The 25758-nt window shown below is 44.0% G+C and overlaps 1 protein-coding gene and 1 pseudogene across 1 annotated transcript in view; both read left to right on the forward strand.

The window, feature by feature from the left end:
* The window catches only part of hagh (hydroxyacylglutathione hydrolase), a 47615-nt gene that overhangs the window by 14942 nt on the left and 6915 nt on the right, over positions 1–25758 (forward strand). Inside the window, exons 5-8 of the mRNA XM_072268647.1 lie at positions 15–123; positions 10491–10594; positions 17145–17246; positions 18192–18271. Of these exons, the coding sequence (XP_072124748.1) occupies positions 15–123; positions 10491–10594; positions 17145–17246; positions 18192–18271 (395 nt within the window). The remainder of the gene's footprint in view (positions 1–14; positions 124–10490; positions 10595–17144; positions 17247–18191; positions 18272–25758) is intronic.
* LOC140203507 (U2 spliceosomal RNA) lies at positions 21618–21749 on the forward strand (annotated as a pseudogene).

Genomic DNA, 25758 nt, shown 5'->3' on the forward strand with positions numbered 1-25758 from the left:
GCTTAACCATTCAGGTTGGCTCTTTGAATGTGGAATGCCTCTTTACACCCTGTCATACATCAGGACATATCTGCTACTATGTGACAAAGGAAAATAGTACTGAAGCACCAGCTGTATTCACTGGTGAGTGTAGTTGGAACCTCCCTTGCCAGTGTAACAATGTCATCCTTCAACCTACAGATAGTTCTGGTCTGAGCTGAATCAATGGAACTACTTTGATTCTCATGTAAAATGATTTACATTTGCAAGTGAATAGTACATGCTAAGTTTTTATTTAAAAAGAAAGACTTTAATTTGTATAAAATCTTCACAAAATCCAACTGACGAAAATAGTTTAGTCATGATTTTGCCATAATATAGGAAACACAACCAATTAGCTCACACTAAACTTCCATTAGAGGTGTAATGTGATAATAATCAAGTAATTGTTTTTAGTGACATTAAGAAGTAAGTATTGCTAGGTTTCATTTATATGTGGTTCCTTACCATAGCTGGGGGTGGGGAGGAATGAATGAGGATAAGCTCCCACTATTTGTTAAATGCTGCTAATGGTGTGCATCTCAAAATCCCAAACAGCCTCTGATGACCAAGTCCAGCTCCTGGCATTCATGTAGAGCATAGCTACTAAGCCCAGCAGAACTGTTTCTACTGACAGGAGAAAGGGGCAAAAGCACGTTACTGGCTCTTTAAAACGAGTCGCTTCAGGCAGATGGGGCTCATCAGCCATAGTTGGCAGCTCATCTGGGAGAAGGAAAACTGATCTCAAACTTCTGCTGCCTTCGAACTATACCCATTCATGGGGAAGGCTTTGGGAAAATCCAGACCTGGAGTCTCTAAGACAGTCCTACATTGAGTTCAACACTGACTGGCAACTCCAGCGATGCTGCTGGTGCCAAACTGTTTCGGTCTCTGCCCTTTTTTTGGATTCATCAGCTGCGTAGAGAGGGGGAGACTGCTTGCTCTCCATATAATACTGCCCTGGCTTGTGTACACAGCTAGGACTCAACCAGCGGAAGGCCTCACATTTATATGTTTAGGAAATGTGGGAGAGCGGGTCGACTAGTTTGGCCATTACCACTGCCACTGTCTGACTTTATGATGGAAGGAAGATCATCTATGAAGCAGCTGAGAGTGGTTGGCCTTTGGAATTTCCTATGAATCTGAATAAGCTTATTATCACTGTTGTCAAAGCTGTTGCTTTGCAGTAACAGTACAAAATATAAAAGTTACCACAAGTTACAATAAATAAACTAATGAATTATGTGAGAGAGGAACAGTAAGCTACTGTCATGGGTTCATGAACCATTAAGAAATTTGACAGCAGAAAGGAAGAAGCTGTCCCTGAAGTACTCAGTGTGAGTCCCCGGGCTCCTCTACCTCCTGCCTGATGGCAGTAATGAATAAGAGGCACGTACCGGACAGTGAGGGTCCTCAATGGTGGATGCTACCTTCTAGTGGCTCTGCGTTTTGACAATGCCCTTGATGGTGGGGGAGGTTGTGCCTGTGATAGAGTTGGTAGATTCGACCTATTCAGCTGCTTTTGATCCAACCTCCATGCAACTACTCAGAATGCGCTCCATGGTACATTTGTGAATATTTGGTTACATACCAAATTTCCTCAAATTTCTAATGAAGTAGAGCTGCTGGTATGCTTTCTTCATGATTGCATTAACGTGTTGAGCACAGGTTAGAACCTTAAAAGTTCAAAGTAACTTTGGTTATCAAGGTATGTCAATATCACTACATACTACCCTGAGATTTCTTGCAGGCATTCACAGTAAAACAAAGAAATGCAAGTGAAAAGCTGCACTCAAAGACTGACAAAACAAACAATGTGCAAAAGACAAACTATAAATACAAAAAAAAATGCCGAGAATAGTAGTTGTTGAGTCCATAGGTTGTGGAATCAGTTCATTGCTGAGGTGAGTGAACTTAACCACGCTGGTTCAGAGGCCTGATGTTTGAAAGGTAGTAACTGTTCCTGAACCTAGTGGTGTGTGGCTTCAGACTCCTGTACCACCTTCCCAATGGCAGCAGCAAGAAGAGAGCATAACCTGGATATTTGGGTTCTTTGGTGATGGATGCTGCATTCTTGTGGCACTGCTCCTTATAGACCTGCTGAATGGTGAGGATAGCTTTTCCTTTGATGGGCTGTGCTGTATCTACCTCTTGTTGTAGGCTTTTCCATTCTTGAGCATTGGTGATCCCAAACCAGGCTGTGATGCATCCAGCCAGGATACTCTCCACTGTGCAACTATAGAAGTTTGTTGGAGATGTTGACGCCCAGGAACTAGAAGCTGCTCACCCTTTCCACTGATGACCCTTCAGTGAGGACTGGTGTGTGTTCTCTCCACTTCCCTTCCTGAAGTCCACAATCAATTCCTGTTCTTGCTGGCGTTGAATGCAAAGGCGTTGTTGCTATTCAACTGGCTGATCTACCTCACTCCCGTATGCCACCTCGTCACCATCTCAGATTCTGCCAACAATGGTGTTGTCCTTGGCAGATTAGTAGATTGTGTTTGTGTCATGACTGTAGAGAGAATAGTCCTGTCCACTAAGCGCACATCCTTGATGTTTGCCCGTGTTGATTGTCAGTGATGAGGAAATGTTATTATTGACCTGCACTGATTGAGGTCTCGCAATGAAGAAGTCAAGGATCCAGTTGCATACAGAGACCAGGTTTGTTGATTAGTAGGAGATGATGTTGTGGTGGGCACATGGCCAAGTGGTTAATGCGTTCGTCTAGTGATCTGAAGGTCGCTAGTTCGAGCCTCAGCTGTGGTAGTGTGTTTGTGTCCTTGAGCAAGGCACTTAATCTCACATTGCTCTAGAGGAGTGGCGCCCCACACAGACTTCCAATCTGCGCCTTGTAAGGCATGAAAATGCCCGACACAGGCCTCTCATGGTCTGAGTCGACGTTCCCTCCCCTCCCCCTCCCTCCTAGGGGATGATGGTGTTGAATGCTGAGCTGTAATCTATCACCACCAGCTTCCTTTGTGCAAGGTATTGGAGTAATTTTCTTTGCATCTTGATATTCTTTGGTTGTAATTTTACCAGCGCACCTTGACATAAGTGTCAAATGCTGCTTTGATATCAAGGACAGACACTCACTCTGTCATCACCAGCTCTTTGAACAAAGGCTGTAATGAGGTCTGGAGCCAAGCAGTCCTGCTGGAATCCAGTCTGAGTATTGTGTGCAGGTTATTGGAGAGAAAGTACCCAATAAAGCACTGCTGAATCCATTGTTTTGTCAATTGAGAGTAGACAGGGAGGTAGCTGGATTGGAACTATTCTTTTTGTGGACTAGAAGTGTTATTACTTTTCTAGATCTTCAGGTAAGATGCCAGTTTGTCTAAAAATACAGCTTTGCATTACTACATCTGATGTCTAGTTGTATTATCTTTATTGGATCCAGTGCTTTCAGCTCTTTTGAGGGAAGTGAACTGAAGGCTAGTGTGATCCCCAGAAAGAAGCGAGGTGGATCAACGACTTGGCACTCTCTGCTGAAAGGTTGCAGTTGCTTCTGCCCCGTCTTTGACATTCACGTGCTGGAGCCTCGCCGTCATTGGGGAAGGGAATGTTCTTAGCCATTGAGTCTCCTAGAGTCAACTGCTAATTCTCTGCCACCATTCACGTGGATTCACCATTACTCATCATACTGTAGGAAATAACTGCCATGCTCCTCCTCAGAATAGTGCCATAGAATCTTTTAAACCTACCTGAGGTTTAGTATCCTACCCACTCCTGGGTAGTGTGGCACTCACTCTGACCTACGCTGGGAAGTAGATCACTTCTGACAGGCTGCATCACTGTCTGCTATGGGGGAGGGCTACTGCACAGGACCGAAAGAAGCTGTAGAGGGTGATAAATTTAGTCGGCTCCATCTTGGGTACTAGCCCACAAAGCACCCAGGACATCTTCATGGAGTGGTGTCTCAGAAAGGCACCAGGGCTTTATTAAGGACCCCCAGCACCCAGGGCTGCCCTTTTCTCACTGTTACCATCAGGTAGGAGGTACAGAAGCCTGAAGGCACACACTCAGCGATACAGGAACAGCTCCTTCTCCTGTCATCCGATTCCTAAATGGACATTGAACCTGTGAGCACTACTTCACTTTTTTAATATATATTTCTGTTTTTGCATGATTTTTAGTCTCTTTGATATATATTCTGTAATTGATTTACTTATTTATTTTCTATATTATGTATTGCATTGAACTGCTGCTAAGTTAACGAATGTCTCGATACATGCCAGTAATAATCAACTTGATTCTGAGATTGTGACCTTGGTCTCAGTTAACTACCAATCCAGCAAATCTGATGTTCAAATCAGTGTTTTCCCATCAGACCTGATAACCTTAAGAATTTTGTATCTGCTAGATTAAATCTGCGTGAAAACATTTTTCAGTTTGATTGCTTACCATTGTGTCTTTAAAAAAAAAAAGTGTAATAAAATTCAAAACTGCTAATCCAAATTAATGGAGCGTTTAATTTTTCAAAAGGAGGGCACATAGACTTGGAATTGCACTGATGATGGGAGCTGTGGCACCAAGAATCAATTCAATCCCTGGTTAGTAAATTCAAGGACACCCTGATCCCCGGTTAGTAAATTCGAGGACACCCTGTCTGTGATGTCCGGGGCCTCATTTATATGGACCGGATGGAAGCAATGTATAATAAGGTGGTGAGATTGCAATCAAGAAGACCTCAGTATCAGCTTGGGTAAATCTGAAAGAGAGCCAACTAGAAATGGGAATCTGAATTTGATGTTGGAGATTGTTGACAAGTTAATGGCTAGGATTGGAACTGATGAGGTATTGGTTGTATTGATTAGCAAAAGGGGATTAGAAACAGCAATCAAGGTGGTTAATTTGTGTTGTCTTTCAGCAGGGAGATGTGGTCAGAAGTAGCAATCACAGATAGCAGCAGTGATTTGGAAGAGTGTCAGTAATTGTTCTGCAGGTGGAGGTGGGCAGTATTGGCGACAGTTGAGGAGACTAAGCACAATGCTTGTCAGCTGGCTGATTATCCTGGTTGTGATTCGGGTACTGGCTCAGCCACATGTAGATCACATTTTCCTGGGGGCAGCCCACTTAGCATTGTTTTATTATTATCACATGTATTGTGATACAGTGAAAAGCTTTTTGTTTTGGGTGCCATTCAGAGGAAGGCTGTGCCATAAACATCTTGAGGTATGAGAAATAAAACAATGCAGAATATTGTGCCACAGTTGCAGAGAAATTGCAGTGCATGCAGACAAATCAAAGTCAAGTTTATTGTTCTTGAACCGGGTGGTGTGAGACTTAAGACTTCTGTACCTCCTGCTCGACAGTAGCTGCAAGTAGATGGCACAACATTGTCAGTGGGGTCTTTGGTAGATGATGCCTTCTTGAATAGCACGTAGTAAAGTGCAAGGGCTATGACAAGGTAAAATGGGGGTTTCGTTTGGCGGTATATATGTATTCCATTGAATGACAATAAACTTGAACTTGAAGAGACTCCGCATGTTATTTGGCATCCCATTCTGAGCACAGCATGATAAAATTTCCATGACTTAGTAATGTCTTTTCTGAAATTTATAAGCAGGCACTTAATACACGAGTTGCAGAGTATCAAGGATTTTGGAGATATTTATTATTAGTCTTAATCACTTGTATAAAAGTAAGAGTTCAATGTGCTCAGTCAGTAGTCTTCTTCAGCACCATCTCCTCCAGTAACGATGCATAAAATGTGAACGGTATGTTCCAGCATTAGCAACATTATTTACAGGCAGAAGGTACTTGTGGTAGAAGAAAGATTGCCACTTACAGTGAAGAGAATTTCAAAGACACTTAGTTCTAGATTTCCCATAAAAGGAAATACGCTCCACGTCCACCATGGCAGAATCCCTCAGGATCCTCTATGTTTCCACCAGGATCCTTCTTGCTGTTTGAAACTCCATTGGCTAAATCCTGGTCTTTCCAGCCATTCCTCATTTTTTTTTAAAAATCCACACTTTCAGGTACTAATCTCAAAAACCTGTGAACGAATACCAAAGTACTAACATACTTCCTTAAATCCAAGGCCAACACTATACAGAATACTCCATCGGTGATCTCACTAATGCTCTATAATTACGACTTCAGTTATAGAATGTGGTTGGATATTTGTCTGCAGATTGTAGACTCTGCTGTGAAGATTTTTGCAACTTTACTGATTTTTTTATTTGGGAACCAAGATGTTGTGAATATTTGTGAACATTTTATTGTTAATTCAACCCTTGCTATGAATAAGGCTTGACTCCCCTCTCAGTATTATTTAAACAAGCTTGGAGCTATAGGCAAGAAGTTAAAACTCTGATCATGCTGCCCAATCTACCGCCTAACATACTCCAAGTCCTCCTTTTTCATTGTCTCAACCAGTTTAACATGGGATAGACTGAAATATATTCGCCTCCATCTAGTGAGCTGATTAAACTTTTCTTTTCATGTCCATGTTTTGGTGCTGCTACTGGCGCTGATAATTTTAACTCCCTCTCAGCATACATTGTAATTGCCTTATCCCTAACCCAGGGGGCAGACATTCTCCATCAATAACTGGAAAAAATGCTTCATTCAGAGTCCACAACAAATGTTACTGAGACCAGGAGTAGATCAAATATGCAGAACAGGACCCATGCTTTGTGGGTAATCACTCACAAACTGATAGCCTCGCAATTAGGGTAGTAGCATAGCCTTCCCATTGCAGTGCCTGCACTTAAAGTAACCTGTGCTTAACCTAGTGGGGCTGCTTTTGATGGAGGTTGGGAGGAAGTTGCATCCAATGCGTAGGGATTAAGGGTTACCAGCAGCAGACACTTCTGACACTCAGCAGGTTTTTGCGCTATGAGCTGGGCATAAGGGGCAAAGATTGGAGGTGATCAGGTCACCACATCCTAGTAAACAGAGTTTATCTTGAAGACTGACTATTAGAAGCATCCTAGCTGGAACAGATTGAGGTCAGGCTTTATTTTAGGGAAGGGAAATGGAGGTCTTCAAAGGATTAGAGATGAGTACCAATAGATTAGGAGATCGATTAGAAGCATTGGTGATGCAGAGGAAGAAGCTAAAATTGCTGGAAGTATTTTGCATTTGAAAAAGGATCGAGTACTTTCCCAGCATATATGATAAATAAACTCTTCTTGGGCTTCCAGCCGGGTACATTTATCGATACTAACCAACGTTTCGATGGCAAACTCTGCCGTCTTCATCAGAGATGATGCCTGGGTAATACCGCTGGACTCGACATGCCCCAGCATCATCCTTGATGAAGGTGGCAGAATTTGTCATCAAAATGTTGGTTATAATCGATACCTGTACCTGGCTGGAAGCCCAAAGAGAGCTTATTTTACATGAGTACACAGTTTCAGATTGTACTTAGTGATCTGAGTTGAAATAAAATTCTGTTAAGTAGTACTGTGCAAAAGTCTTAGACACATATATAAGAAATTCTGTAAAGCAAAGATGCTTTCAAATATAATGAAATGAAAAGTTTCTAAGCATCAAGAATTACTACAAAAAGCAGTAAACAGTTTTTTAAAAAAAAAAAGCCAAATCAACTGATTCTCGGTGTGACCACCCTTTGCCTGTTTCTGCATCAATTCTCTGCTACACTGTTGTGCACTTTTATAGGCAAATCATCTGGTAGGCTGTTTCAGGCATCTTGGAGAATTTGCCACACTTCTTCATCAGGCTTTGGCTGTCTGGCTTGCTTCTGTCTCTCCAGGTAATCCCAGACAGCCTCGATGTTGAGACCAGGGCGCTGTGGAGGCCATGCCATCTGTTGCAGAACTCCTTGTTCTTTTCGCTGAAGGTAGTTCTTTATGACCTTGCTGTGTGTTTGGGGTTATTGTCCTGCTGCAGGATGAAGCTGGACCAATCAGCCACCGCCATGATGATCTTGCGTGATGAATGAGAATCCACTTGTATTTCTCAGCATTGAGGATTCTGTTAACTCTGACCAGATCACAACTCCATTTGCAGAAATGCAGCCCCAGATCTACAGGGAACCTCACTGTTGCGTGTCTGCATCCATGTAGCATGCTCCAGTTCTTCTGCAGACAAACTGCCTCCTGTTTGAGCCAAAAATTTCAAATTTTGACTTGTCAGTCCAGAGCACTTGCCATTCTTCAGCAGCACAGTCCTTGTGCTTTTGCATGTTGGTGAGTCCCTTGGCTTTGTTTCCACTTCAGAGGAACGGCTTTTTGGCAACAACTCTTCCATGAAGACCACTTCTGACAAGACTTCTCCAGACTGTAGAGGGGTATACTTGGTCTCTGTGAGTTCAGAGCTGATAGCAGTGCTGGACTTGTTCTGACTTAGGAGGGATATCAGCTTGATGTATCTCTAGTCTGCTGCACTCAGTTTCTGTGGACGACCACTGCATTTGTGGTCCTCAACCGTGCCCATTTCTTTGTGCTTCTGCAGAAGAGCTCGGATAGCACATCTTGAAATTGCTGTCTGCTGCGATGATACTTCTGGGAGAGACCTTGCTGGTGCAGGATGATCACCTTTGCCATGGTGTAAGAATTGATGATTTGAAGATTAAACTGTCAACATCTGCCACAATCTGTCACATGGTGTGAGCAGAATTATCTGCAGCTTAATGTGAAAAAGACTAAGGAGCTGGTGGTAGACCTGAGGAGAGCTAAGGTACCGGTGACCCCTGTTTCCATCCAGGGGGTCAGTGTGGACATGGTGGAGGATTAGAAATACCTGGGGATACGAATTCACAATAAACCGGACTGGTCAAAGAACACTGAGGCTGTCTACAAGAAGGGTCAGAGCTGTCTCTATTTCCTGAGGAGACTGAGGTCCTTTAACATCTGCTGGATGATGCTGAGGATGTTCTACGAGTCTGTGGTGGCCAGTGCTATCATATTTGCTGTTGTGTGCTGGGGCAGCAGGCTGAGGGTAGCAGACACCAACAGGATCAACAAACTCATTCGTAAGGCCAGTGATGTTGTGGGGATGGAACTGGACTCTCTGACGGTGGTGTCTGAAAAGAGGATGCTGTCTAAGTTGCATACCATCTTGGTCAATGTCTCCCATCCACTACATAATGTACTGGGTGGGCACAGGAGTACATTCAGCTAGAGACTCATTCCACCAAGATGCAGCACTGAGCGTCATAGGAAGTCATTCCTGCCTGTGGCCATTAAACTTTACAACTCCTCCTTTGGAGGGTCAGACATCTTGAGCCAATAGGCTGGCCCTGGACTTATTTCATAATTTCCTGGCATATTTTACATATTACTATTTAACTATTTATGGTTCTATTACTATTTATTATTTATGGAGCAACTGTAACGAAAACCAATTTCCCCCGGGATTAATAAAGTATGACTATGACTAATCTCACCTTTTAGTTTGATTGTCCTTCTGCACCCACTTCTGTTTTAGTTAATCAGTTTAGTTCATTCAACTCACTATATTGTTGATCATTATCATCCTGTTTCTTTGTTTAATCATGCACTGGGCTAGATATCTACAAAGTAATCAAGTCTTTATTTGAAAAGTGGTCGATTACTTAATATGTTACTTTCTTCAACAAAATATAAAAATTTGAAAACATTTAATTTTTTGAAAAATGTATTTTTGGATATCTAAAATCTGCTCTTTTCTACTGACACACTAATGCAGAAGGCAGAAAATTAACATCCAAAACAAAATTTATATTTAAAAAAAATCTAAGGCTTTTGCAGAGTACTAGAAAGGAGGAAGCTACAATTGTTGGAAGTATTTTACATGTGTACACAGTTTCAGCTTGTATTTGGTAATCTGATTTGAAATAAAATTCTGTTAAGTAACACAAAAGTTACCAGGCTAGAATATCTTAAAAGGATGGATAGAGACTTTTATTTTGATTTTACTGCACCAGGAAACTCTTGCTATTTGGTAGTTTTAATGAACAAAAATTATTCTGAAGAATTACAGGATATCTGGCTTCAGTTTATTGGCTTCCCCACTGCTTATCCAGGCTTGGCTTTCACTCTACAGATGAGACTGCTTCAGTTATACTTCTGTCTCCTGTACACCCATGACTGGAGCATTTAATTTGTCAGTGGAGTAGCTATAAACTGCGATGGACTGATCCACTGAGCATCATTGTGAAAATGTACTCCAAAGTCAAATCACACACTGGCAAGGAGATTTAAGCTATGATTGCAATGATTATTCCCCTATCAACATTCACTGATTTAAACACAAGTTCAAACAGTATCGAAATCATTCTTGACTAATTTAAACCCTAGTTATACAGGAATTTTAATGCAAGTTGAACTGTGATACAAACTTCATTGACCACTGTTTAAATCTTTTCACTTTTTGTGTCCCCTGTTGAATCTTCTTAATTGATTATCTTGGTTTCTCTTGTGTCCTTTGGCATCATTTTAAGGGTGATTTTTTTGCAGGCCTGTCTTAAAGTCCAGTGTTCAGTCTGCAGATTCATAGGTTTGTCATGGTTTTACACACAGGTGATACACTCTTTGTTGGTGGCTGTGGCAAATTCTTTGAAGGATCTGGTGAGGAGATGTATCGAGCTCTAATTGACATCCTGGGAAGCCTGCCACTTGAGACTGTGAGTGGTTCAATTTTCAGAAACTATTTGAAATACTAAGATGTTAATGTTGGACACTTTGTTTACCTCAGCATAGAACAGCACAAGGAAGGCCATTCAGCCCACAATGTTGTACCGAACAAGCTAAAAAGCAAATCAAAAACACCCAAGCATTAATCCCTCCTCCCTGCACCATATACATATCCTTCCATCTTCCTTACATCCGTGTGCCTATCCAAACATCTCTTTAAAAACTTCTAATGTATTTGCCTTTACCAACATACCAGTTATTCACGACTCTCATCCCCCTTGAACCTACCCCCTCTTACCGTCAGTGCCTGCCCTCCGATATTAGACATTTCAACGCTGGGAAACAGGAACTGTCTGTCCACTCTGTCTATGCATCTCACTCATAATCTTGTGAATCTCTATCAGATCTCCCCTCAACCTCTGGTGCTGCAGAGAAAACAAGCCACGTTTATCCAGCCTCTCATGATAGTACATGCCCTCTAAACCAGGCAGCTTCCTGGTGAACCTCTTCTGCACCCTCTCCAAAGCCTCAACATCCTTCCTATAGTGGGGGCGACCGGAACTGTAAGCAATACTCCAGATGTGGCTTTACCAGTGTTTTATAAAATTGCAACATAACCTCCTGGCTTTTAAACTGAATGCCTCAACTAATAAAAGCGAGCATTCCATAAGCCGCCCTAACTACCTTATTGACCTGTGTAGCCACGTTCAAGGACCTGTGCATTTGGATCCCAAGATCTCTCTGCTCAGCAACACTGTTAAGGAATTTTTCCTTTACAGTGGACTGTCTCCTTGTATTTGCCCTACCAAGGTACAACACCTCCCATTTACCTGCCGTTTCTCAGCCCATATCTGTAACTGATCTATATTGTGCTGTATTCTTTGCCAGTCTTCTACACCATCCACAATTCCAGCAATCTTTGTACCATACACAAATTTACTAACCCACCCATCTACATTTTCAACCAGGTCATTTATATAGGTCACAAACAGCAAATGTCCCAGCACAGATCTCTACTGATTACAGACCTCCAACTCGAATAAGTTCCTTTGACCACTACTCTCTGCCTTCTATGCAAGCCAGTTCTGAATCCAGATAGCAAATTTGTTGTGGGCCTCACGAGGGACTTTGTCAAACATTTGACCAAAATCCATGTAGACAACATCCTCATCAATCTCTCTCGTCACTTTGTCAAAAAAAACTCAAGTTGGTAAGGCACAACCTGCGGTGCTGGCTCATCCTAATTAGACCATGCGTTTCCGAATGCTCATATATCCTATTCCTAAGAATTCTTTCCAGCAATTTCCCTACAACTGACATGAGACTCTTTGGTCTATAGTTTCCAGGATTTTCCCTTGATCCTTTCTTAAACAGAGGTACTGTACTACATTAGTCACCTGCCAGTCCTCTGAGACATAGCCGGTGGCTATAGAGAACACAAAGATACTGATCTAGGGCCGAGCAATCTCCTCTCTTGCCTCATTTAATAACCTGGGGGGTAAATCCCATCAGGCCTTGGGGACTTATCTACCTTAACTCTGTTAAGGAGCCCCAACACTTCCTCCTCCTTGACCTCTAAATGCCCTGACGTATTTATACACTGAAGACCTCCATATCCTTTTTATCCTTTTCCATGGTAAGTACTGAAGCAAAGTATTCAAATAATCCCCCCTTTATCTTTGAGTGGTCCCACCCTCTCTAGTTATATTCTTACTCTTGACGTATGTGTAGAATGCCTTGCGATTCACCTTAATCCTACCTGCCAAGGACTGTTCATGGCTCCAATTCCCTTCTTTAATTCTCTTCTGGATTCTTTATACTCATGTGCTTTGTTTGATCATAACTTCTGAAAGTTTTACATACTTTTCCTTTTACTACTTGACTAAATTCATCACCTCTCTGGACATCGAAGGTTCTCTTATCTTTCCGTCCCTGTCCGTCCTTCTAACAGCAACATACCTTTCCTGTACTCTGTGCAATTGATCTGTAAGCACCCTGCACATGTCTGGTGTGGACTTGCCAGAGGAAAGGTGTTCTCAACGCTTCTTAATTTCTGCACGTTGCTCGTGTGATTTGCCCTACTCCAATTTAAAACTCTTCCACAAGGACCATACCTATTCTTATCTATAGCTGTCTTGAAAGCTAAGGAGTTGTGGTCACTGTTCACCTACTGAAAAGTCAGTCAACTGGCCAGGCTCATTACTCAACAGCACAACCCTTCCTGTCATTGGACCATCTACATATTGATTTAAGAAATCTTCCTCAATACACTTAACAAATTTTGCCCCATCTGAACCCCTTACACTAAAAGTATCAGTTTAAAATGGGCAAATTGAAATCCCCCGTGACAACAACTCTTATTTTTACACATTTCCTTAATCTGATTACATTTCTGTTCCTCAATGTCCCAGTGACTGTTAGAGGGTCTGTCATGCACTCCCATCAGTGTGATTGCACCCTTCCTATTCCTGGGTTACATTCAAATGGACTCGTCGTCTGACCCCTCCATTATGTCTCCCCTGAGTGCAGCTGTGATATTGTCCCCGATTAGTGCAACTCCCCCCCCCCCCCCCCCACCACACCTTTACCACCACCTCTATCTTTTCAAAAACTTCAAAAACCTGGTACATTAATCACCCATTCCTGCCCATCTCTCAACCAAGCTTCAGTAATGGCCACAACATCATAGTTCCACATACTGATCCATGTTTCAAATTCATCACCCTTACCCATAATTCTCATAGCATTAAAATATACACACTTCAAACTATCCAGCCCGTTTTTTATACTCTACCTGTTATTTTGATTTTGCCTTTCAATACTTTCTCTGGCATCTACCTTCTGATCCAATCCTTCCCTTACTGAGCTGGGGCTCCAGTTCCCAGCCTCCTGCAAAACTAGTTTAAATTCTTCCGAGTAGCATCAGCAAACCTCCTGGCCAGGATGTTGGTTCTCCTCCAGTTCAGATGCAACCCATCCCTCTTGTACAGGTCACCCTGACCCCATTCCTACCTGCATAAGCCCGTGGCACAGGGAGTAATCCAGAGATTGCAACCTTGGAGGTCCTTCTCTTCAGCCTCTTTCCTAACATTATATACTCATTGCATTGGACCTCTTCCTCTTTTCTGTCCATGTCGTGGTGCCAGTATGCACCATGACCTCTGGCCATTCACCCTCCCCCTTGAGAATATTCTGCAGCTGCTCCAGGAGGCAACATACCATCCTGGTGTCTCTTTTACAGCCACAGAATCTCCTTTCTGCCCCTCTGACTATTGAGTCCCCTGTAACTACCGCACTTCCTGACTTTACCCTTCCCTGTTGAGCCCCGAAGCTGGCCATAGTGCCATCAGCCTGGCTACTGTTGCCATGACCTGATGGATCATATTCCCCGGCAGTATCCAAAGGGGTATTCTTGTTGCTGAGGGGAATGGTCACAGTAGGACCCCGCACTGACTTCTTGATCCCCTTAACTCTTCCGTCACCCATCTACTGTCCGAAGCCTGTACTCTGGGTTTGACCACCTCTTCAAAAGTCTCATCTTTGATACCCTCAGCCGCCTAAATGATCCGGAGTACATCCGATTCCAGCTCCAACTCCTTGACCCGGTCACTCAGGCGCTGAAGCTGTGAACTCAGATGTAGTCATCAGAGAAACTGTTAGTTAAAACTAACAGTTAGTTTTAGACTTGTGCTTTACAAATCTTTTATAATTTTGTGCCATCTATTTTTTCTGTTATACTTGTGCAAAAAGTACTTCCATTAACATGTAATTTTTAAAAAATCTCTACCTCTTGGTGCCCATATGTTCAAACCATTGCCCTATCTACTTTGGGGAAACCTTAGCTGCTGTCTGGAGTTCAGTTCCATTATGTCAGCCGCTCACCATGAGGCCTCTTTTCAAAGGATAAGATAGATGCTGAGTTCTGCAAGACTATTCTTTGGTCAACATAACTTACTATTCCCCCTACCCAATGGAACTCCTACCTCTAAGTATCTGACACCAGGGATTTGATCTTCTCCAGCTCAATATTGGCAATGTCAAACCTGTGAACCTTTGGCACCCCCTCCATAAATAACCCCAGCTGTGCAGTCAGGCTGGATTAGTTATTCCCTGTTAGTTCCCATAGGCAGTTTCCTTGGCTGATATTTCCCAGCTGGAAAACATTGTCAGTTCTCCCCTGTGATGAGGGCATGAAACTCTCACCTTGCACGCATCACAGCTAGGAATGATTTAAATAACCTCTTTCAGATCATCCCCTGTAACCTCCAGCCCAGCTCCTCCCTTCCCTATGTCCATCCTGCAGACATTCACATGCTTAATACATGAGCACTCCGGGTAATCAGCTTCCATTGGCACCGTCTCTCTAACGCAGGGTTTCTAGTACATTGTTCCCTTTCTTTAACCCTTTGCAGTCTTGCCTCCTCTACTTGAGTGAATTGCTTCGGCAATATTCTCTAATACAGTTTTACTTATGTTCTTTATGCAGTATCAGTAATTAAACTTTGAGAAACTAAACTGGATATCTGGACAATTTTCCCCAAGTCACATTGCCTCATTTTCTTTCAAAACTTACAAACTATTTCTCTTCAGATGTGCTCCACATATTCCCCCTTTGTGTCCTTGTTAGTGTTAATACTGAGACATTTCTCAAGTGGAGACATTTCTCCCCAGGTGAGAAACACTGTACAGTTTGGCTAGTCACAACGCAGATGGTGAGTGGTGTATTATTCAATTAGCCACTAACTCTGAGTTCCACTAAATGAGGTTTTCTTCATCTTCTTTTAAATTTTGTGAGAATGCAATATTGCATTCAGATTTCCATAGTTTTGGTTTGAAGATCTGTTTTCAGAACAATGCAAGGAAGTTGGGTTGTGTATTCTCTAAATTTCAAAAAGTTTCAGTATTGAAAGTGGGTTTATAAAACTATTTGCCATTACAGTCGCAAGATGCATATTTAAAATAAGCATTTTCTAAAATAAAGAGAGTTAAAAAGAATTTGTACTTTTTTTACATCCAGATGTTGGAATAAAACTTGTCTTTTTCAGTTGTAATCATCTATTAGAAGCAACAGGGCACTTTATTTTGACCCTTTCTAAATTACCATTTCTTGTAATTTAAGAAATAGTGACCCAAATATTCAGCTGCAGATTGTGTTAGGTGCTATGCAAGGATTTCTCTTCAACTGTACTAAAAAAAAAAAAAATGGCCAAATGCAAACAATAACTGACTTTGCTTACAAAAAGTTATGGTGTGGTCTTAAGTTCTTGAGTGATAGAAGTCTTGCCAATTGAAGTAGGTCTCAACTGAAAGATGCCTCAATGGCTGGATTTTAGGTGAGCAGTTGCCCAGGGATTGGCGGCATCTACCACCTTCCAGGCAAGTCCTTTCTTTGTTAGTATCAAATGCACTTCACTCCCATGTTCCAACCCCTAATGTGGTTGCTGATGTTCTCAGTCTGCCTGTCACCTCGACCCTTTTTCCTCTTTCCCAAAACAAAATCTCCACCGTCTGTGATCCTGGTCGATCACCATCATTGATCAACCCCCATCCTCTCCAACTTCTCAGATCATCTCTCCACACAGACTATTTTGTTCATCTGATTTTCACCTCCTTCAGACCATTTCCATTGTTGAATGCACCTCATCACCCTCCTGGTTATCCCATCCTAATCATCTGTCAACAGTAACACACATCTCCCATCCCCAAACTGGACTCTAACCGACTTTCTTGATTTTCTTCAATGGCAAGACTGTGGACATCAGGTCTTTGTGCATATATTTGTGTTCAAGCACTGGTCCACCACATACAGCAACTTGAACATCATTTAAAGCAGGACATTCAAGTCTGGAGGCGACATGAGGATCTGGAGCCAGCCCTCAAGTGGCACTGCTTTAATATGTGGTACTTTGTTACTTTTACACAGAAGTGAAAACGTACAAGTGGGGCTTTCAGAAACAAAACTGTATTTATCTAGCACCTCATCATTTTTTTGGTTGTCTCAGATCATTCACCTCTTAATCTTTAGGCGGAATCATTGCTTTATACACTATTTCATTGTGTTTCACAAATGGGATCTGATCTAGTTAATGTTTATTTTAGGAAGAAGCTGAGTGTGGAAGAAAATGTTAGCCTGTGTGATACCTCACCTTTTGTTGATCTTTGATGGCATCTGGTTATCCATATCACCTTGTTCCACTGAGAAATTCAGCCTGCCCTTCCTTTAATATCTTATCTGATGCTCAAAGCCCCGTCAATCCTACAAGTGAAGAATCAGCCTGAGACTCTGCTGTGGGCCTTGAGTATCTTAACTTCTCACTCATGCCATAATGTTACCAAATTCAAAGACACAATAATTGTCAAGAATATTGCCGAGGAAAGAGTGGTGCCACAAATGTTAAGATATATTTTTTCAGTTAATGGGTGCAATAACATAACAGTTCCTTTCTTGTGGCTTTCTGTAGCTGTCATTAATTAGTTTGGTGTCTGTTTTGACATGTTGTTTGTGCCTGAGGTATTGAAGTGACTTTATTTTATTTTCAGAGGGTATTCTGTGGGCACGAGTATACAATCAACAATCTTAAATTTGCGCGACATGTTGAACCAAGCAATGAAGTGATCAAACAAAAATTGGCTTGGGCTAAGGTAGGTTTGCCTGATGAGGGGTCTTGGCCCAAAACATCAAATGTTTATTCACTGCCATGGATGCTGCCTGACCTGCTGAGTTCCTTCAGCATTTTGTCTGTGTTGGTAGGATTGCTGGTTCCAGTTCCAGTTCCAATAGTTGAGCAGTTTACTTCGTCTTATGAACTTGCTGGTCCAGTGCTGGCTTAACAGGTTCAAATACCTGACATGTATTGAGCCCAATGCTACATATGTATTTGGATAGGCTTTCTGCAATGTCCATTAATTACAACAGGGGCTGTAATGTGTGCAAGTCCAAATGTTTCACAATAACAGATCAAGTCAAAGCATCTGCATGACTCACTACTACTTGAATCTGCATCACTGAGGATCAAAGCACAATATTTAAAAAAAAAACAGCCATGTTAATGATGTGTTGTTACAATATGGTTAATTAAGAAGCAAGTCTCATTCAAAAACAAAATGAACAAAATGTAGATGATATAACTTCATACACACCTTAATAATATTTTTGTTTCTTGTTCATCCATTGCTAGAAAAAGCACTAGTTAACAACCATTTCAGATGGTTGATGGCCAAAAGCACTAGTTTACAACCATTTCAAATGGTTGGTGGCCTTTCCTGTTCTAACATGTCAGTCCACGGCCTCCTCTTCTAGCAGGTATGAATCTTAATTTGGGGAAAATAGTTAAAAACAGGCCTGATGCCATTTGCATCTGACAATAAACAAAAGGCAAGAAAACGTGTGGATTAAGTAGTTTGAAGGTTATTTGTTTTGTCCTTGCCTTCTGTGAATCTTCAGAACCAATTCTCTGAGGCAAGACTTCAGATTTCTCCTAGATCTGTATTCATATGTTAAATGTAATGTATTAAAGCTATAATGGTAACTCGTACCCAATGTTTCATAAATTTTCATTTTAAACTTTGATCTTTAATCTATTTTAGGAACACTATAATCTTGGAAATCCTACCATCCCTTCCACCATTGGAGAGGAATTTAGTTATAACCCATTCATGAGAGTCAGGTATGGCGAAATCCACTTTAAGAATCTCAAATATCCTTGCATCCCTTTCCACAGAGTATAATTATTGCCAAGTTGGGAAAAATAGGTCTTTTTATCAATCATAATGTATTATTCAGCTTGTTTTAATGAATGGATGTTCTATGAATATAAATAATTTTTGTTAAATATTATCACAAAGGTATGATGTGCTGAAGTAGAAGATGCACCTCAAATGAGTAGATCTCGATAACACCCCAATGATCTTTATTTAATAATAGTCTAGAAATAATAGGAAACAAAAGGTTTCATGAGTTCAAAGAACTTGGAGAAATTAATATTGATTAAGAAATAGTACAAGGGAAGTCTAGATCCCATGACTACCTTTGAAGATTTCAATTGTCTCTGTAGTTAAAGTTTTGAATTTGAGCTAGCAAAATTCCCCAAATTTTAGAACTGTTTACAGAGATTTGAAATTTAATTTCACTATTCATGAAATGAAAGAGAATAGATAAAGGGAAACTAGCCAATTATCCTGACATCAGTGATAGGAAAAATAGTAGAATCAGTCATTATGGATATGGTAATAATCTATCAGGAAAGTATAATGTGATGCAAGTTTTTTTGTGATTGTAACTAAATGTAGGTACAAAAATTTCATAATGGTATGAGAGTAGGCATACTCATGAGATTGAGATGATGAGGATTAGCTAACAAGTAAGTACAGTCAAGTAAACTGATTGTATTTGGATTGATATGTTATAAGAAGTGTGTAACTGCAGGAAAATAATCAAGTGGCAGATGCTGGAAATGGAGAAGCACTCAGGAGTACCTATAGAAAGTTAGCATTTTTCGTCATCAGGACTGAAAATGAGTCTTCAATCTGAAATGCTAACTTTTTTCCCCTCTATGCACTATTTTAAAAACTCAGTTAAACCTCAAGCAACAAACTCCCCAAGACTTACGGTATTATTTTTATCAAAGATTGCAAGCTACCTGGCTTGCCTCTGAATTGTTAGAGGATCTCCCTCAGCTTCAAGGATAACACGTTTCCTCGAAGGGATGAATTCTTAATCTGGGGTGTCCTTTGCACATCAGCTATCGCTGAGTATTGACAAAGGCCGTGGTCCAACGGTTAAGAGATCCAAGACAATTAGAGATCAAGCTCTGCCAAGTTAATTTAATATGCACATGCCTAGGTGCATTCTTTGTTAGACTCTGGCTATCATGTCTTCCCCTAACCCTGTCCCTTCCTTGCATCTTGCCTCCTCCTGTGATAGATACTCACTTTCCAGCGTCTGAGAGGTTTTTACTAACCTCAGCTTTCTGGCATAGCAGCATGACCTTTACAAAGGATCAGAGTTGTCTGTGTCAAAGTTAAACTTCCAACTAGTATTCCTTGCTCTGCTTCTTGTTGTAAGCGGAAAACAGTCTTCTGCTCTTAATGTAAGTTGCAAGAATAATCAGTCTGAAGTTGTAAGGACAGCTTTGCAGACAAAGAGCACTGTCTACCGAGCTCAGGCTGCTGGCCCACAGCAGAGTCCAGGCTGCTCAAGATAAGTGGTTTGCAAAGTGAAGTGACCATGAGATCTTCTCTTCTGCATCAGCCAAACATAGGACAGTGGGTTTATGTTAATTGACCTGCATCAAACCTGACAACACTGGCTAGTTTATTTAGTCCAAGGAAGTTTTCAGACAGACTGATGGTGTCATTTAGCACGCCAAGCATGGTCACAGGTATAGTTGATCAATCAATAGTTGTGATATTTGTGTACTCAGAGTCAGCCCTCACAACATTAATTTCAGGTGCCTGGGATCTCTGTCCCCAGAAACTTTTAGACTATCTGTGTGAATTACTTTGTCCCAGCAAAAGTATCTGAAAACATTACATGCAAATAAATGTTGACTAGTAGCAAAACAGTATAAATGTTAGAAAGCTTTGGGGATTGTTAGGAATGACAAGGAAAATGACAGAAAGATGGGGTAACAGGTGAACTAGAATTCATTCCTTCAGGTTCTGCATCGGGTGACTCATTTGTCTGCAAAACTCATTGACGTTCTTTTAGTTTGTAAGAATTTTAGTTATATTTAGAAATCTATTATACTTTTTATAAATCTTTTGTAATCTGGAAATTTTTATAAATCAAAAATCCCCTGAGCTTTGAATGTGTTTTACGAATTATTTGTCTAAATTTAAAAACATAGCATCAAAAAAAAACAGTTCGCTAGCCAGAAGTATTTCCTCCTTGGTGGGGAGGGGGAACCCACCACTCAAATACTGGGTATTGGCAGCTAGACTCCGTTGTAGTGACTAGACAGGGAATTAAGTTGGTCTTTGAAGAATCGGTTTATGCAGTATAACTTCCCTATAGTAAGGGTACACATAGATATCGGAAAAGGCTTATAATTTTCATTTGAGTTTAGGGCTTTGCGACAGTGAGCCCAATACCATCACATTTCCCATTCCTATTTTCACCTCAATCTTACTTTGTTTCTCTTAGCCCCCTTTTATTAAGTCCCTGCATTCCTCTTTCCTGTTCCTCTGCTCTCCCTTCTGCTTCTCCACTTAGCTTCTGCCTTTCCTTCCACTGTCTTCTTCCCCACCAACTACTCACTCTCTTCCATGGCAAAGCTGACTGGTTTCACCATAATTGTATAATATGTGGCTAGTTTTTTTTTGCATAGAGTATATTTGCAGGCTTTTGTTAACAACTGATCAGTATTCTGGGTGCGGAAGACAGAGCTGACATCGTTTGCAATCTAATCGCATGTATATTCATCACTTGTCTTTAGTTTTTCATTATTGCAGGCTATCACCATCCCAACAAACAGTTCCTCGTCTATAAAAAGCATAATCATTTTGCATCTTTTCAACAATTGTCTGTAAAGTTTAATCTACCTAATACTCATTTCTTTAGATATCTTCAAATTAGACATTTTATTAACCCTCTGACATCAAACTTTCCTGAGGTGCCTGACAAAAATGTTCTAGATTTGTTTCTTTTTATCAATCCATTGGGTAAAGGTGTAATTTCTGCTATTTGGGGTAAATTAGTGATTTTGAGGCGTGCCCCTTTTGATAAAATTAGAACTACCTGGGAACAAGATCTAATATCTCCTTATCTGATGCGGTTTGGGATTTAATTCTTAAGTCAGTCAACTCAACCTCTGTATGTGCTTGCCTCTACCTTTTGCGGTTTAAGGTTGTACACAGGGTTCACATGTCTAAAATTAAATTATCGTGGTTTTATCCTGACATTAGTCCTGTCTGTGATAAGTGTAGAGGGGCTGAGGCTTCCCTTAGTCATATGTATTGGACCTGTCCTAGTCTAGAGAAATTCTGGAGAGAAGTTTTTTCAAACCTATCTCATATTCTTCTCGGCCTTTTGGCTAAGATCAAGTGTAGTATCTGTTCTTATCAGTCCAGAAGGCGGAGGAGGAGAGTTCGCGCTGACGCAGGGGTGGATCCTAATGCTGATTGGCCTCCAATCTAACACCCCATACCAGCGACGACAGCAGTGAGGAAGAAGATGGCAGCAGCGAGCAGTACATCAGCTCGAGGCCAGGGTATCAAGAACACTGTCAGGCTGACAGTGCGAGACCGGAACGGGGGCACCGGCTTCACCCGAGAGACCTTCATCCGGAAGGTCTTGCTGGAATGCTGCGGATTTACGCCCGATGACACATCTACTGCGTCCAGGACTTCGCAGGTTTCTTCGATGTCACTTTCCGGCAGGCTGCAGGGTGGCAGAAGCTGTACCAGCAGCTTCAGCTGAAGGGGACAGAGGCGCCGCTGTCGCTGCTGAAAGCACAGCCCCTCTTTGCAACGGCTACGCAACAGGAAAGGACAATCACGGTACATATGTTCAACCCGCACGTGCCAGTGGTAGATGTCCTTACGTTCCTCGCTCGGTATGTGGAGAGTGTAGGAACACCAGCGGACGTGAAGGACGGGCTGGGAATCTGGACCAGCAAACGGCAGGTGAAGGTGAAGCTGAGGTTGGATTCCAACGGCGGCATCATCCACCCCCCCTCCGTCTTCGCCATCGGAGGGAACCGAGGGTACACGGTGTACGCGGGACAACCCAGGGTGTGCCGAAACTGCGGCAAGGAAGGGCACATCGCAGCCCAGTGCAGGGTGGTGATGTGCAAGAACTGTAAAATCGAAGGCCACCTGACCAAAGACTGCACGCAGGCCAAGGCCTGCAACCTCTGCGGACAGGCTGGCCACCTGTACAGAGCCTGCCCGAGGCGTGAGGGCACCTACGCACAGGCGACCAGGGGAGGTGCTGGCCCTGAAAGGGCCCAGGCAGATGCGGACGTACCCGCCAGCGCTGCAGATGAGGCACCCGACAGGACGGATGACGAGACCAGGGAGGAAGGTGCAAGCACCCCAAGACCTGCCACCCCACTGCAGACCCTCCAGGACCAGGCAAACGACGAGCAGGAGTCCATGGAGGAGGGGAGAGCTGAGGGGGAAACCGAATGGAAGGTCGTGAAACGAAAAAAGACCCAAAAGGCGGCGGCCAAGCGACAGAAGGCGGAGCAACGCCAGAAAAGGGCAGGGAACCACACAGCCCCTGGTACCCTGTCCTCTTCAGAGGAGGAAGGAGTTGGGGGAGGCCAGCAGCCCCGGTGGAAGAAGCGGCTGGCAGAACAGGTGGAGAGGAGGAGAGAGAGGGGAGAAAGTCTGCTGGCCACCCCCCAAGTACAGGAGGCGGAGAGCAGCAGACGCACAGAGCTCCGGGAATCCGGGAGCAGAGCCACGGCTGGCACCCAGCAGCCGGAAGGGGAAGCAGCCCAGGAAGTCAGCAACCCCCCGGGCCCAGACCCAGAACCAGAACGGCCACACACGGAGGAGTACTACCAGCAGTACCTGAGCCCACAGGAGGTGGAAAACTTCACAAAGGCGGTGGGAATGAAGGCTCAGGATGGCAAGGGTGAGGACGGAGAGCAGCCAAAATAAAAGACTTACAACGATGGCAGACCTTAAATTGGCGTGCTTGAATGTGCGAAGTTTGAAGAGTACTGGGCGATGCGTCAGCACGCTCCAGTACCTGGACACTGTAAAGGCCGATGTGACCTTCCTCCAGGAGTGTGGACTACCACATCTCCGTAACTACCGGAGGTGGTCACGGTGGTGGAAAAAAGGTTTGTCGGTGTGGTCGGGGGGCAACGATTGTCGCGCTTCCGGCCTGGGGATTCTGCTGCGGGGAGGCAACTTCTCAATCACCCAAGTTAAAGAGGTGGTTGCGGGGCGCCTCCTGGTAGCAGACGTCAAATACCGGGGCACTCCGCTCCGGCTGATCAACATGTACGCCTCCCCCGTGCGGAGCGAGCGGCTGGCCGTCTTCGAGCAGCTCCCACAGCTGCTGGTGACGACCCAGCCGGTCGTTCTGGCCGGAGACTTCAATTGCACCATTGATGCGGCTGGAGGACCCGGCAGTGCCGACGGCAGTCTAGACAGTACCTCTAGACTCCTGAGGGAAATGGTGAAGACAGCCAAGCTGCGCGACGCCTTTGGCACCCCCACAGGTGGAGCACAGCCGCAAGCCACCTGGACACGATCGGACGGCTCAGCCCGCTCCCGGATCGACTTCCTCTTCCTGTCTGAGTCCCTCACGGTCAGGTCCACCGACGTCTCGCCGGTGTTCTTCTCTGACCACTGCCTTCTGAGAGCCACCTGTCACTTACGGGAGGACCAGAAGGCAGGCAGGGGGACGTGGAAGCTGAACGTAAAGCTGCTGACCCCAGAGAACATCGAGGAACTAGAGAGGGAGTACACAGTTTGGAGAACCTTGAAAGCCTTCTTTGATTCCCCGGTTCACTGGTGGGAAGCCACCAAGGAGAACATTAAGAGGTTCTTCATCCGCAAGGGTATTCAGAAGGCAAGGCAGGAGCAGAGGGAACTGCGTAAACTCCAGACAGAGTTGCAGCAACTTCTCCTTCTGCAGTCGAAGGGGGTGGATGTCAGGGAGGAACTGCGAGAGGTGAAGGGCCGGCAAGCCCAGCACCTCGCCGCTGAATCCTCCAAGATCATCTTCCGATCAAGGGTCCAAACCGTGGAGCAGGACGAGACGTGCTCACGTTTCTTCTTCCAAAAGGTGCACAGGGGGAGCTCTGTGATCCACAACCTTAAGGAAGAGGACGGCTCAGTCGCGTCCTCGCAGACCGACATACTGAGGATCTGCAAGTCCTTCTATGCCGGTCTGTACGAGGAAAAGGCCACAGAATCCACAGCCTCCCGCAACTTCCTGTCGTCTATCACGCAGGTCTTAGACGACGGCAAGCGGGAGAGTCTGGATCAGCCACTGACCCTGGACGAGCTGACAGGCTCCATCCGTTCCTTCGGGTCAGGTAAGACTCCCGGAAGCGACGGCTTACCGGCTGAGTTGTACTCGGCTCTGTGGAACTGGATGGGCCCAGACCTGCTGGAAGTGTACAACGCTATGCTTCTGGCCGGCAGTATGTCTGAGTCCATGAGGAAGGGCATCATCACCCTCATCTACAAGCAGAAGGGGGAAAGGGAGGACATTAGGAATTGGAGACCCATCTCTCTCCTGAATGTGGACTACAAGATCCTGTCCAAGGCTATCGCCAACAGGGTCAAGTCTGCTCTGGGACAGGTGATCCACCCGGCCCAAACCTGTGCTGTACCGGGCAGGAAGATCTCAGACAGCCTCGCGCTGCTGAGGGACACCATCGCCTACGTGCAGGACAGGGGGGTGGACGCCTGCCTGGTCAGCTTGGACCAGGAGAAAGCCTTCGACAGGATATCGCACACGTACATGGCGGACGTGCTCTCCAAAATGGGATTTGGGGAGGGAATCCGGAATTGGATCAGACTGCTCTACACAGACATCCGTAGTGCAGTCCAGGTCAACGGGTGGGAAACAGACAGCTTCCCCATCAGGTCTGGAGTCAGGCAGGGCTGCCCCCTCTCCCCTGTCTTGTTTGTCTGCTGCATAGAACCCTTTGTGGAAGCCATCAGGAGGGATGAGGGCATAAGAGGGGTGACGCTGCCAGGCAGTGGAGGGACCCAAGTGAAAACCTCCCTGTACATGGACGACGTCACCGTCTTCTGCTCTGATCCGAGGTCAGTTCGCAGGTTGATTGGCACCTGCGAACAGTTAGAGCTAGCGTCGGGGGCCAGGGTCAACCGCACAAAGAGCGAAGCCATGCTCTTTGGCAACTGGCCCGACCGATCCAGCGTCCCCTTCACCATCAGGTCCGACCACGTAAAGGTGTTGGGGATCTGGTTCGGAGGGGCTGAGGCGTGCAACAAGAACTGGCAGGAGCGGACTGCCAAGGTGAAACAGAAACTGGGACTGTGGGGAGGGCGCTCCCTGTCGATAACGGGCAAGAACCTGGTCATCAGGTGTGAGGTGCTCTCAGGGCTGCTGTACTTGGCGCAGGTCTGGCCCGTCCCCCGCTCCTACAGCTCGGAAATCACCCGAGCTGTCTTCAGATTCGTCTGGGGATCCAAGATGGAGCGGGTGAGACGGACCGCC

Source organism: Mobula birostris, chromosome 9 (assembly GCF_030028105.1).
Source record: "Mobula birostris isolate sMobBir1 chromosome 9, sMobBir1.hap1, whole genome shotgun sequence".
NCBI classification, from domain to species: domain Eukaryota; kingdom Metazoa; phylum Chordata; class Chondrichthyes; order Myliobatiformes; family Myliobatidae; genus Mobula; species Mobula birostris.